General features: G+C 44.2%; 1 protein-coding gene across 1 annotated transcript; it reads right to left on the bottom strand.

The window, feature by feature from the left end:
* Positions 1 to 4,189: 4,189 nt before the first annotated feature.
* On the bottom strand, positions 4,190 to 12,319 carry MBOAT4 (membrane bound O-acyltransferase domain containing 4). The gene is made up of 3 exons (XM_047092329.1): positions 12,201 to 12,319; positions 8,249 to 8,473; positions 4,190 to 5,153 (listed from the first exon to the last, which is right to left on the bottom strand). The coding sequence occupies exons 1-3, from the start codon at positions 12,317 to 12,319 to the stop codon at positions 4,190 to 4,192; spliced, it is 1,308 nt and encodes a 435-aa protein (XP_046948285.1).
* Positions 12,320 to 14,627: the final 2,308 nt, after the last annotated feature.

Genomic DNA, 14,627 nt, shown 5'->3' with positions numbered 1-14,627 from the left:
ATTTTTGTTTCCCTTCCCTTATGTTCATCTGTTCTGTATCTTAAATTCCACATATAAGTGAAGTCATCTGATATTTGTCTTTCTCTGACTGACTCATTTCACTTAGCATAATACCCTCTAGTTCCATCCACGTTTTTCCAAATGGCAAGACCTCATTCTTTTTAATTGCCAAGTAATACTCCATTGTATATGTATACCACATCTTCTTTATCCATTCATCCATCAGTGGACATTTGGACTCTTTCCATACTTTGGCTTTTGTCGATAGTGCTGCTATAAACATTGGGGTGCATGTGCCCCTTCAAAACAGCACACTTGTAGCCCGTGGATAAATGCCTAGTGGTGCAATTGCTGGGTCATAGGGTAGTTCTATTTTTAGTTTTTTTAGGAACCTCCATACTGTTTCCCAGAGTGGCTGCACCAGTTTGCATCCTCACCGACAGTGCAAAACGGCTCCCCTTTCTCCGCATCCTCACCAACATCTGTTGTTGGCTGCGTTGTTAATTTTAGCCATTCTAACAGGTGTGAGGTGGTATCTCATTGTGGTTTTGTTTCGTATGTCCCTGATGATGAGTGATGCTGAGCATTTTTTTCATGTGTCTGTTAATGGCTTATCCCATTTTTAGAAATTTCTTAATCAACAGAATCTCATACAATGATATTTTTCAAAATTTGGATGAGGTCCCATGGGAGGATCTGTGAAGGCTCCTACCAAACTCTTTAGAGTAAGTTGGCTGATAAACGGTAGGATGCCAGAAGCCAGGGGGTTCAGCCCCATTGGGGGCTGTTTCTATGGGTTACTTAGCTCTAGTACTTGGCCCCGAGAATCTAATTCACTTGTCCAGGGTACCACCTACAGGACAGCAGCTGCTGGCCCTTTCCTTGCATTTATAGAGGATAAACATAATTTATCAAAATACTATTCTGGTTGGGCCTATAAGTAGGACAGAATAAGACAGAAATCAGGGGTGGCCTGAAGGCCACTTTCTAGATCAAACAAAAGAAGAAAAATGTCATATCCAGTTCCGAAAGCAAGGTCAGAGCCATGAGATTAATAATGACAGAGATGAAAAAGCAGGTGCTATTGGTGATATGTCAGGGAATTTGGGAGGCAATAGGCCGGGTCTTGGGAGTGATAATCAGTAACTGAAGGAAAGGGAAACTAAAGTTGCCAAATGCTGAGGGAGCAGCTGAAGCAGGAGTCAGGAACTCAAAAATTAAGTCCTAACAAAGGAAATGAGGATTGGAAGAAGATACATTCTCTGTTCTCTGCTCTTGGATCCCGGAATCTCCTCTGTGCAGACAGATGGCTTCTGGATCTACATGTCTGGCTCTGACTTTTTTCCTTAGATTTAAGTCCTTCAAATCACATTGTTCTTTATACTGTCCAATATAAATGAAGCATTTCTATATAGGATGCAAATAGAAAGGGAAGGAAGTAGATGTCCTGGTTTTAACCAATCGGAGGAGCAGAAATTACCCCTGGCCATCAATAGAGAGATAGATTTGCAGACCAAATTGCCCTTTAAAAAACTTTATTAACCAACTACTTTTTAAAATTGAATAATCTATGTAAGCATTTTCCTAATCATTTAAGGCATTCATGTAAAAAAAATTATTCAAGTGTAATATACATACATAAACTTGCACATATCTTAAGTGTACAATTTGAAGGGTTTTCATAAACTGAGCACATACATCCATGTAGCTAGCTCCTCAGACGTGCCTGTATACAAGCATTCATTTTTTTTAATGGTTTTATTATTTTTTAAATTTATTTTTTGAGAGAGAGAGAGTGCAAGTGTGAGCGGGGGAGGGGCAGAGAGAGAGGAAGACAGAGGATCCAAAGCAGGCTCCCAGCTGACAGCAGAGAGCCCAACGTGGGGCTCAAACTCACAAACCTTGAGATAATGACCTGAGCCGAAGTCAGACGCTCAACCGACTGAGCCACCCAGGCGCCCTCAACCCATTCATTTTTAATAGCTCTATCCTAGCCCATCATAATTTGCTTAACCATTCTCCTTTTTTTTTTTTTTTTTTTTTTTAAATTTTTTTTTTTTTTTTCAACGTTTATTTATTTTTGGGACAGAGAGAGACAGAGCATGAACGGGGGAGGGGCAGAGAGAGAGGGAGACACAGAATCGGAAACAGGCTCCAGGCTCTGAGCCGTCAGCCCAGAGCCCGACGCGGGGCTCGAACTCACGGACCGCGAGATCGTGACCTGGCTGAAGTCGGACGCTTAACCGACTGCGCCACCCAGGCGCCCCGCTTAACCATTCTCCTAATGCTGACTTTTTTTTTTTAATGATAAATAATGCTGCAATGGTTATTTATCTTTCCTCCCAACCTATAACACCACCACTACCATCCCACTTGCCCCTCTGGGTCAGATTCTAGGGATTGTCCTTCCAGTAACGTGCTTGTAATGGTCTTAGAGTACTTTAACATCCCCTTGGCAACCTACTGCTTCCCCTTGACTATCCCCAACCTTGGAAAATCCTGTTTGTCCACATTGTCTCCTCTGGGCTATTGAGTGCAGTGCCAGAGGGTTAAGGCCACTACAAATTCCTGCCATCTGTTCAGGGCCCTCACTGCTTGTTGTGCTATATTCTGTGTGTGAAGATCGGGCTGTTTGTTTGCTGTCTGTTAGTGAGTGATATTGACACAGCTTTTTTTTTTTTTAAGTTTATTTATTTATTTTGAGAGAGAGAGAGAGGGAGAGAGCATGAGTGGGGTAGGAGCAGAGAGAGAGGGAGAGAGAATTTCAAGCAGGCTCCATGCTGACACAGCACAGAGCCCGACGCGGGGCTTGAACTCACAAACTGTGAGATCATGACCTGAGCCGAAATCAAGAGTCAGATGCTTCACCAGCTGAGCCACCCTGGCGCCCCGACACAACTTTCTAAATGATCTATAACTTCTGACTGTCTTCGTCAGGTTTTAAAAATTAGAAGTTCACTTGCAAGTTTAAATTTTGTAAAGAATGAAAATGGTTGGTTTGGGAAGCTTAGATGCTGTGCAGTGCTTCCCATGGTGCAATAAACGGAGTCAGCAGATGATTTAAGCAGGACACAAACGATTTGTATGTATTTCTTTTAGTGAATATGAAAATAAAATATAATTAATGCACTAAACTCGATTTTCACCAATGCCATTGCTTAGAAAGAGGGTAAGTTTTTAAAGTAAGCTGAGCTAAAATTGATTTGAAGAGAAATTGTAATTCTGTAACATGCCAGGTGGCCCACAGATGTGAAAACGATCGTTACGTGACTGTGGCTTCACTACCACTTGGAGGTCTTGACAGCTTTCTCTTGGAGTATTTTAAGTCCTAACAGAGGAAGAAACGGAGACAATTATTTAGGATGTGCCAAGAAAAGGGAACCGGACCCTCAACGTTGTACTAAAATAGGATTTACTTCTTGTTCTTGGTCTCTTTGTGTGACATATTTCATGGGTCAGTTTTGTACTTAACAATTATGTAAGTACTTATCAAGCCTCAGCCAGATTTTCAATTTATTAACATATTCTGAGATAATATCAGCCTTTCCATTCTGAGACCAAATTTTTCAAATTACTTACGGATCAGCATGAGTCTCTAGTTCATGTAACAAACCCACACAATTATATGATTTAGAGGGTTTTTGTTGTTGTTGTTGTTTTTCAAGTAATCTCTACACCCAACACGGGACTAGAACACATGACCTCGAGATCAAGAGTCACATGCTCTAGTGACTGAGCCAACCAGGCTCCCCTGACTTAGTTTTTGTTTTTGTTGTTTTTGTCTTGCTGAACTCACAGTCCAGGATCAAATGGACCAATTGGACACTCAATGTTTAGGTGTCCATGTATATACTGTTTGTCATTTGGTTCACAGTACCTAATGTTTTTATCTATCCCCTTACCTAAATGTTGTTTGCACACCTACACTGTAAGCCCCAAGGAAAGAAACCATGTCTTTGTCTCCTTTTGGGGGGGGGGGGGCGGGACTTCGGTACCAGTATAATAGCTTGTTAAAGTAGATGCCCAAATTTCTATGGCAAGACATGAGGTATATGCATCCAATACTTGAAAAAAAAAAAAAAAAGCCTTCTAGTATGGAAAAGTTCAAGCATATGCATCATCAACACACCATCTGGCACTTTTTAAACTCTATTTCATGGATGTATAAGATGAAGGCTGGGGAAAGATATCAGGTCAATTTATGCTTTCTCTTCGCTAATAGAAAAAGCAAAACACAATACACCATGGGAAAGACACTGTTGTAAGAATTACACAGCAGCCAGAGAGAGGAGAGGCTCCTGACCTCCACCGCCAGCATGATATAGGCAATGATGAGCTGGGTGTGGGCCCAGGTGACAGTTCTATAGAGCAGCTGCATCGGCCAGGATCTGATAGACAAGTTGGCAAAGGTGTGGATTAGGTAATCAGCTTCCACCATCAGAGCCCAGCAGAGGAAACCAAACACCTGTCCTGGATGGAGCCCGTGCCACCAGGCAGAGAAGGCAAATGTCTGCAGCAACGGCCAGGCCCTGCCGTGCTGGAATATGAGGCGTCTGAGCCACCCAGCTGTGCTTTGGTTCCACTTTCTCGTGAACAGGGATATCCTGTGGGTTGTTTCCAGTGTCCAAATGTCCGCATCAGGGATGTATCCCTCCCCAGCAGGGCTCTGACCAAATTCAGGTCCAAAGCCTGCTGCATGGAGGAGCGCATCATCCAGGATCCAGCAGGAATAGTAGGTGAGTTTGAAGAGCTCTGCTGTGGACCACATGACACGGATGCACTGGAGTTGCCGGCAGTCAGTCAGATCTGCTCCTGCACCCACCACCTTCCTCAGGACCACCTTTAGGCACTCGAGGCCCAGAATCTGCAGACCCATCCGGGTCAGAGCCCAGACAGAGCGCCTGGGACCCAAACTGCTGGACCCTTGAACACGAGCCTGAAATCTCTGGAAGGAACACAGGGAGCCTCCTAGGAGAGCAGGGAAAAAGAGCAAGTAGCTGAAATAGGGCAATGTCTTCCACAGATGTTCAAGAACAGAGCTTCTGCCCCTGATGCCTCTTGCTTCTGCCTTCACTTTTCCCTCACAAAGGTCCAGAGAGAGGGATGTGACCCTCTGGGTCAAGAGCATGAGGGAGGAAAGAGTGATGCAGAACCTGAAAGAGATTTATTTAAATGTGAAAACGCTCCCCATATTTATTTCATCCCAGTCCAGTCCCTCACACATGACCCCACAGCAGATAATAGCTCTGAATGATCAAGACCGATGTCCTGGCCTACAGTGCCCCCACAAAGACTCTTAGATTAGTTCAGACCACAAGCTACTCTGGGCAGGATCAAGAGGTAAATGGGGAAATCGGGGCACCTGGGTGGCTCAATCGGTTAAGTGTCTGACTTCAGCTCTGGTCATGATCTCATTGTTCAGGAGTTCAAGCCCCGCGTTGGGCTCCATGCTGACAGCTCAGAGCCTGGAGCCTGCCTTGGATTCTGTGTCTCCCTCGCTCTCTGCCCCTCCCCCACTTGCACTCTCTCTCTCCCTCAAAAATAAACATTAAAAAAAAATTTTTTTAAGGTATTGGGGAAATTAATCATGAATCCGAGAGGCAACTAAAAGACTGACAAGGAATATCGTGGGGAAATATTGATTATAATATTTCTAAGAATGGCCTATACAGATTAGGATCAGGGACCTGGAAGAAATTTGCCATGGAAGAAACAAAAATTTAGTACTGAAGAGACTATAGTAAAGCAGAGATTTTGAATATGAACTGGTCCCTGATAGTAAGATTTTGCAGGCTGTGGTTTCTGTGCTGAGGAATGTGAGTCAAGCTAGGGGTTCAGGGTGTGCACTGAGTCATTAGCAATTTGAGGGGTGTTCTTAACCAATCACCTGAACTGCTCTGGCTTCAGTGTCACAAGGTAGAGAAGATACTACTGGCAAAGTTATTGTGGAGAAAATTAAGGAAAATTATATGGTGCACTCTACAATCAGGGTTGCTGTCCTGTGGAGAGAAAATGGCACTGTTTCCCAAATGCTGCTGTTTCATTCTGTGAGTCTGAGGATTTAAGGACAACTGACCTCATCTGACTTATCCAAACAGTAAGTAAAATTGCCTCCAAATGCCACCAACCCCTGTTCACACTCCTTCTGTTGGGGTGGAATGTGTTCCCCGTAAATTCGTATTTTGAAGCCCTATCTCCCAGTCCCTCAGAATGTGACTGTATTTGGAGACGAGTTGATTAAGTTAAAATGAGGTCATCAAGGGCTCCTGGGTGGCTCAGTTGGTTAAGTGTCTGACTTTAGCTCAGGTCATGATCTTGTGGTTCATGGGTTTGAGCCCCGCATCAGGCTCTGGGCTGACAGCTCAGAGCCTGGAGCCTGTTTCTGATTCTGTGTCTCCCTCTCTCTCTGTTCACACTCTGTCTCTCTCTCTCTCTCTCTCTCTCTCTCAAAAATAAACATTAAAAAAAATTTTTTTTAATGAGGTCATTGGGGTAAACCCTAAACGAATATGACTGGTGTCCTTATGAGAAGAAGATATTAGGGCACAGACACACACAGAGGAAAGACCAGATGAGGACACAGGGGGAAAGAGCCATCTACAAGCCAAGGAGGGAGGCCTCAGAAGAAGCTGAACCTGCCAACACCTTGATCTTGAACTTCCAGCCTCCAGAGGAAGTAAGTTTCTGTAGTGTGAGCCACCCAGTCTTCATTACTTTGTTATGACAACCAGAGCAAATCAGCACATCTTCCCATTTCAGCTCTGGCTCAGCCTTCCTTCTGTCAACCAGATCCCGTTTAACTTGCTCCTCCAGCCCCTATCAGGTCCTGGCTTCCCACTGAAATGCTAATTCACCACACCCTAGTCAGTACTCCCCATTCCCTACCGGCTGCCATCTTGCCTCTTCTTCTGAGAAGCAAACCCTAAAGCCTTTGGTGAAGACAGTGAGGATAAAGAAAAGAATTCTGGGTGTGGCAGGGATGGCAAAATGAGTGAAGCAATGGCAAGCTAGAATCAGACCGGTGACCCACCTCGACAGGTCACAGCCCCTGTTCTGTGAGTGACCATGGACCCACGCCAATTGTGATAACAGAGGGAGCCAGGGACCACAGGCCTCAAGAATACAGACATACCTGTATTAGATACCTCTAATCTTGGTGATCTCAGGGACTCATGAAAACATTTCTTTAGACTGATTCTTTTTCCTACACTGGGTGACCACCCTTCTGGGAGGATGGAATAGCTGAGTCTCAATGAAAGCAAAACTCTTGGGGGACCTGTGAGTCTCAGTCAGTTAAGCATCCAACTCCTTTTTTGTTTTGTTTTGTTTTTTTAATCATTATTTATTTTTGAGAGAGAGAGAGAGAGAGAGAGAAAGACAGAGTGCGAGCAGGGGAGGAAGAGAGAGAGAGGGAGACACAGAATCTGAAGCAGGCTCCAGGCTCCAAGCTGTCGGCACAGAGCCTGACATGAGGCTTGAACTCATGAACCGTGAGTTCATGACCTGAGCTGAAGTTGGACGCTTAACCAACTGAGCCACTCAGGCACCCCAGCATCTGACTCTTAATTTCAGCTCAGGTCATGATGTCACAGTTTGTGAGTTCGAGCCCTGCGTTGAGCTCTGCACTGACTGTGTGGGGCCTGCTTGGGATTTTCTCTCTCCCTCTCTTTGCCCCTCCCTTGCTCCTGCTTGCTCTCTCTCTCTCTCTCTCTCTCTCTCTCAAAATAATTAAATAAACATTAAAAAAAAAAAAAAGAAGAAGCAGCAGCAAAACTCTTGCACAGCAGCTTCCATGGGAAGGTAGCAAAGGTTTACAGTGGATTGATACCTTCCTGGTCCTATTAAAGGGGAGGAGAGGCCGCTGGCCGTGTGTCTAAACCACCAACTCTGAGTTCAGCAAATAGTGCTTAGTCCCTTTCAGGCACAATGTTAAGTACAGCTAAGTATACTGTGCTACACAGGCAACACATGGTAGTTATTTATAGTCACATCATTACATTTATATACATTATCTCTCACATCAAGGATTTGCATTCAGAGGCATAAACACACATATACACATACACGCACACTTTTTTTTTTAGGAAAAGAAATGGAGGCTGAGAGGTTAAATGACTTGCTTAAGGTCACACTGCTCAGATGTGCAAGAACTGAGATTCAAACTCCACACTCAGGGTCTCTCCATGTCCCCCAGGCACAAGCAAAGCCTTGGCTGGTTTAATACAGCCAAGGGAACAGGCCGCTTTACCTCATGGAAGGACGTTCTTGCAGGTAATATTCAGTATAGTGCAGACCCAGGTGACACAGCGTCTGCCAGCTCATCTGAAAGAAGAAAGCCCACCTGTGGACATCCCGGGGGCCGAGAGAGGAAATCAGAACCCCGGCGCACAGAGCAGGGATGAGGACAAGCACGGCGAAGGAACCCATAGCAGCCCAGGCCAGGGCCCCGCCTCCAGCCAGGAGAAAGAGGTACCTGGAAGAAAAAGGACAAGTGTGAGACTGACTTGGAACAGTGTGACAAATGAGTCACTTCAGATGTCATTCTGGAGAATCCCATGTAACACCTAAGGGAGCCATACTGTTATCACTCCAAAGTCTTCTTTTTGTTTTTCTGAGGGAAAGAACCCTGGGAGAAAAAGCCAGAGTCCATTTGAAAACACCTACATCAGGAAACAAATTTTGATACCCACCATTCAAGTGGGAACAACACCCTCCCCTGACAATGCTGTGGGTGACAGCTCTGGAAGGTTCCCTGGTGGGGACATCTTTAAAAATCTAGTGGTTTGCTGGGGCACCTGGGTGGCTCGGTAGGTTGAGCATCTAACTTTGGCTCAGGTCATGATCTTGCAGTCTGTGAGTTCAAGCCCTGCATCAGGCTCTGTACTCAGAGCATGGACCCTGCTTTGGATTCTGTGTCTCCCTCTCTCTCTCTCTCTCTCTCTCTCTGCCCTTCCCCCCTTGTACTCTGTCTCTGTCTCTCTGCTTCTAAAAAATAAACATTAAGAAAAAATTTTTTTTTAATCTAGTGGTTTGCTGCCTGACTGAAAAGTGATGGGAAGCTAGTGTCGAGGATCTAGGACAGCTCTCTAGACATCGTCTCATTGAGATGAGCCTCTTTTCCTTTTCGCTGGGTTGCACTGCCCTGCACCATTCCAGAGAGAGTGGGAAAGGGGACTCCGTGCCTCTCTCCACTAACTGTTTGAAAACTCAATTAGAAAAAAAAAACAAAAACAAAAACAAAACTCAATTAGAACATCTTTATAGGTGCTCTTAATCTTCCCTATTGCACTTTAAAGATCTTAGGAGTTGATGGTTTTTCTTAATGTTGTTAAAGACCCATGTCAGTGAAGTGGTTTATGCAAACTGCCTCCCTCAGAAGCTGATAGATGCCCTGAGGATGTGCAGAGACCTGGGAAATTTCACATTATGAGGACTCAGTTCTTCTTTCCACAGTGTATGGAGGTTAGTTTGTTTACTTTTTAAAGTTTTTTTTTTTTTTTTAATTAATCACTACACCCATTGTGCGGCTTGGACTCATGACCCCGAGGTCAAGAGTCACATGCTCTCCCAATTGAGCCAGCCAGGTGCCCCTGTTTGTTTTAATTGGTGCCAAATTAATAAATCTGAATGAAGAGGTGTGAAAATAGGTCCTGACTGGTTAGGGATAGGAAAATTGAGTCAAAGAGGCCTATGCTTTTGGGGCACCTGGGTGGCTCAGCCAGTTAAGCGTCCAACTCTTGATTTCAGTTCAAGTCATGGTCTCATGGTTCGTGAGTTCGAGCCCCACATCTGGCTCGGCGCTGACAGCACGGAGCCTGCTTGGGATTCTCTCTCCCTCCCTCTTTGCCCCTCCCTCCCTTCAACCTAAATAAACATTAAAACAAACAAACAAAAAGATTAAAAAGAGGCCTACATTTTCTTGACCACTGCAGGGTATGTATCATGGCTCAGTGACACACACACATTAGTAAGAATGTCTTTCTTGTGGGGGGACTGATAGGTGGTCCTCGTGTAAGTTGCTCTATCACACAGGGCCTGGGCCATTCCCGTGTTTCCCTGCCACGGAAAAATAAGGGGAACACGTATTCCTTACACAGCAGAAGTAGAAGCCTGAAGTGGCAACTGCCCTCAGGCTTTGTAAACATTAAAATGTCTACACGTGTTCAATGTAGGCTACATGAGGTATTGAGTACTTATTTTATTATAGGCATTGTGCTAATAATCTCTTTGTAAGAAATAGCTTTATTTAATCCTTAAAATAACTCCATGAGATAGGCATTATTATTTCCATTTCACAGATCAACTTGAGAATTTATTCACATACACAGGACACTCAGGAAGGGAAGGACCCAGGATCCGCCAGGCTGACTCCGAAGCCAGCCATCTCTCTCTCTCTTTTTTAAGTTTATTTATTTTTGAGATATTCCCTCTCTCTGCAAGAAAGAGGCAGCGCACATGCACGCATGTGCGCACACAAGCAGGGGAGGGGCAGAAAGAGAGAATCCCAAGCAAGCTCCATGCTGTCAGCACAGAGTCCAGAGCCCCACGTGGGCTCAAAGTCACAAACCAAGCCATGAGATCATGACCTGAGCTGAAATCAACAGTTGGATGCTTAACCTACTAAGCTACCCAGGCGCCCCCCAAAGCCGGCAATCTTAACCCTATGGGAATTAACCCTTGTTTTTGCACTTGCTTTGCTTTATTCTTTGTGATTCTTTCTCAATAGGAAACTTTTTTACAACTGCTCACCTCCTAAGTGAGGGTAAGGGCCGTCAACCAGTTGTGAACATGTAATATACCACAGATTAGTCAAACTCAGTCTTCTTTTTATTAGATACAACTAGATGTTACTTAAAAATCCCCAGTGTATAAAAATCTTAATTTCCAAAATAAGTGAATCATTAGGAGGTGGCCCTCGGGCAATGGATTTTCATGTGACACAAGGATATTCCACAAACTTCTTTAAAAACACGGGCTGCCTTTAATGTATATAATGTATTAACTATACAGGGGCGCCTGGGTGGCTCAGTTGGTTGAGAGTCTGACTCTTCGTTTTGGCTCAGGTCATGATCCCAGGGTTGTGGGATGGAGCCCCATAGCAGTTTTGCACTGAGCATGGATCCTGCTTGAGATTCTCTCTCTCTCTACCCCCTCCCCTGCTTGTGCTCTCTCTCAAATAAAAAATAATAATAACTTATTAACTACACAAAGATCATTTCAATCAAGTTATCAAGTCTCTAATGATAATAATTTTTGGACCCCAGATTGAGTTCCAGCCAATCTAACATAATTTATTTTGACTTATTCCATTTCTCTGAGAAATCATACAAAGGCATTTTAAAAATCATGGGGCGCCTGGGTGGCGCAGTCGGTTAAGCGTCCGACTTCAGCCAGGTCACGATCTCGCGGTATGTGAGTTCGAGCCCCGCGTCGGGCTCTGGGCTGATGGCTCAGAGCCTGGAGCCCGTTTCCGATTCTGTGTCTCCCTCTCTCTCTGCCCCTCCCCCGTTCATGCTCTGTCTCTCTCTGTCCCAAAAATAAATAAACGTTGAAAAAAAAAATCAGTTATATATTTAATGAAATTTAATTTTATTGAAAATGATAAAATTCCATGAAATTAGGACTGGTCAAGAGTACAGGACATATGGTGGGGGCATAGACATATCTGTTTGGGGAACTCCTGTACTAACTCAACATCCATCTCTCCCCAGAGTTTATTTTCACCGTTTCCCCTTTAATGTAAACCTGTCAAACTTTGAGTCAATGCAGACATGATGTCAATTTCCACTACCATTTCACTCTAATAGAGATATCAATGATTGAGCAATCAATAATCAGTGGTAATGATAATTACTTACAAACAACCGTATAATTAATTATTTATTTTAAAAAAAATTTTAACATTTATTCATTTTTTGAGAGACAAAGAGAGACAGAGCATGAGCGGGGGAGGGGCAGAGAGAGAGGGAGACACAGAATCCATAACAGGCTCCAGGCTCTGAGCTGTCAGCACAGAGCCTGATGCGGGGCGTGAACCGTGAGATCATGACCCAAGCCGAAGTCAGTCACTTAACCGACTGAGCCACCCAGGCGACCCCGTATAATTAATTATTTAATCTTCATGTCTTCAGGCCAATCCGTGCTTTTTGACCTACTATGGTATTCATAGATGTAAGAGCAAAATTAGCCTTTAAACCTACCTGGCAGGGGTGGAAAATGAATCCATAGTGCAGAGATAATTAAACAGAAGTGCAAAAGGAAAAGCAGCCCCTTGATAAAGTGATACAGGATGGAGGAAGAACAGCTGAAGCCAATCCATTGTGAACTGGGACAAAGATACTGTCCTTTCCAGAGTCCTTAACAGGTGCCTCCCTTCAGGAAGAGAAATGTCAACCAGGTTCTCTTTGATCTGCTTATATGGCTCAGGAAGGCGTGGGTGAGTAAAGAGCAAACAAAAGCACTGGCGAGAAGCAGCATAAAAGTTGGCTTTCTGATAAAGGGAACTGCACTATAGAAACCAAAATGCGTTTTGGTGTGATATTAAGAACGTACAAAAAACATTGCTTTCACAATTCTCGTTTAGTTTACATACTGTGTTATTTGCCTTTCCAGTCATCTGTCTGTCATGTTTTCTTCACTAAGTTAAAGAAAAATGTCATTTTCCAGTTGTGGACAGACAACTGGCTGGCTGGGAAGGAGAAGCAAGGATGTGAGCGAGGAAAGGAGCCACCATAATCACGTGAGCCAATTCCTAAAATAAATGCGTGTGTGTGTGTGTGTGTGTGTGTGTGTGTGTGTGTATAATCTCCCGTGGTTTTGTTTGTCTGGAGAACTGTGATTAATACATACACCATGGAAGTCTTTCAAATTAATTTAGACAGACATTGTTTGAAAACAGGTGCTTATATGCTTGGGGACAATAGAATGTTTTAAATTCATCCATATATTTATTCAACAATTTTCTTTTTTTAGTATCTATTATGTGTCAGGTACTGTGGTCAGTGCTGGGTAAACGGGGACAAATTCGTGTGGCTACTTTCAAGGAACTAAGTCTTTGGGGGAAATAATAAGATAAACAATTACAGCTGCCGATGGGTCCTTTTTTTGCGTTTTTTTCTAAAACTCTACCCCCAAGATGGGGTTCAAACTTACAACCCCAAGATCAAGAGTCCCATGTAGTACCAACTGAGCCAGCCAGGCACCTGGATGATGGGTCCTCTTCTTATTCCATGGGGAAAACCAGCAGTAGAGCAAGAATGACCTATTTCAGGGGCGCCTGGGTGGCTCAGTCGGTTGGGCGACCGACTTCGGCTCAGGTCACGATCTCACGGTCCGTGAGTTCGAGCCCCGCATCGGGCTCTGTGCTGACAGCTCAGAGCCTGGAGCCTGTTTCAGATTCTGTGTCTCCCTCTCTCTCTGACCCTCCCCCGTTCATGCTCTATCCCTCCCTGTCTCAAAAATAAATAAATGTAAAAAAAAAAAATTGTTAAAAAGAATGACCTATTTCTGATTGGGTGGCCAGAGAGGGTGTCTCTGAGTGTGACGGTTAGTTTTTTGTATCAGTTTAGCTAGACTAGGCTACAGTTCCCAGCTATTCAATCAAACACCAATCTAGGTGATGTTGTGAAGGTGTTTTGTAGATGTGATTGAAGTCCATAACCAGTTGACTTTAAAGAAGGGAGAGTATCCCAGATTATCTGGGTGGAACTGATCCAATCAGTTAAAAGGCTTTAAGAGCAGGCTGGAGCTTCTCTGCAGATACTCCACCTACAGACAGCAGCTACACCACATGCCTGAGAGTTCCAGCCTGCCCCACAGACTGACTTGCCTAGCCAGCCCCCACAATTGTGTAAGCCAATTCCTTGCAATAAACCTCTTAATTTATAACTCCTAGCAGTTGTGTTTCTCTGGTTGAACCCTGACCAACACACAGAGTATGTGACATCTGAGACTTAAACCATCATAGGAAGGCAGGGTGGAGAGCAGGGTCAGGTGCAAGCGGTCTGGGGCAGTCAGCTTGGCTTCATAGAGAATGAACGCGTGATTAGAGAAAGAGGAAGAGAAACTGAACATGAAGAAGTAGTCAGAAGAACTGAACAAGAGAAGTAGTCAGGGGCTGGATCTAGTCCAGAGGTAGGTTACAGAAAGGAGTTAGGAAGAAAAACGAAAAGAATGGAAAGTACAATAATTGGATTAGTTTTTAAAGGATGATTTTGTTGGAGGCTCAGTCGCTTAAGCGTATAACTTCGACTCAGGTTATGATCTCCGGTTGGTGAGTTCAAGCCCTGCGTCGGGCTCTGTGCTGACAGCTCAGAGCCTGGAGTCTGCTTTGGATTCTGTGTCTTCCTCTCTCTGCCCCTACTCTGCTCACACTCTGTCTCTCTCAAAAATAAAAACATTGAAAAAAAAATTAAAAATAAGATAAAGGATGATTCTGGCGACAGGAGAATGGCTTCAATGAGGGAGGTGGGAAGGCGGTGGGAAGGGGGATGGGGGACACCCCGGGAGAGATGGCAGCTGAGATTGCATTAGGGAGGTGGAAGTCTTGCCGGTTAATTATATACGGGGAGGTGAGGAAAGTCTAAGATGCCTATTGAGTTTCTAGCTTGAGCAATTTTAAGTGAATG

This window comes from Lynx rufus, unplaced genomic scaffold (genome assembly GCF_022079265.1).
Source record: "Lynx rufus isolate CCGP_SWC_20201006 ecotype Redwood Valley unplaced genomic scaffold, mLynRuf1.p SCAF_3, whole genome shotgun sequence".
NCBI lineage: Eukaryota > Metazoa > Chordata > Mammalia > Carnivora > Felidae > Lynx > Lynx rufus.
The sequence above is the reverse complement of the archived record's forward strand: the minus strand, read 5'-3'. Positions and strand labels throughout refer to the sequence as shown.

Coding starts and splice junctions, on each gene's coding strand:
- MBOAT4 (XM_047092329.1), bottom strand. CDS start 12,319: ATGGATTGGCTTCAGCTGTTCTTCCTCCATCCTGTATCACTTTATCAA. Junction 8,474..12,200: donor TCATTTTCCACCCCTGCCAG/GTAGGTTTAAAG, acceptor TTTTTCTTCCAG/GTACCTCTTTCTCCTGGCTG. Junction 5,154..8,248: donor CAAGAACGTCCTTCCATGAG/GTAAAGCGGCCT, acceptor AATCTCTTTCAG/GTTCTGCATCACTCTTTCCT.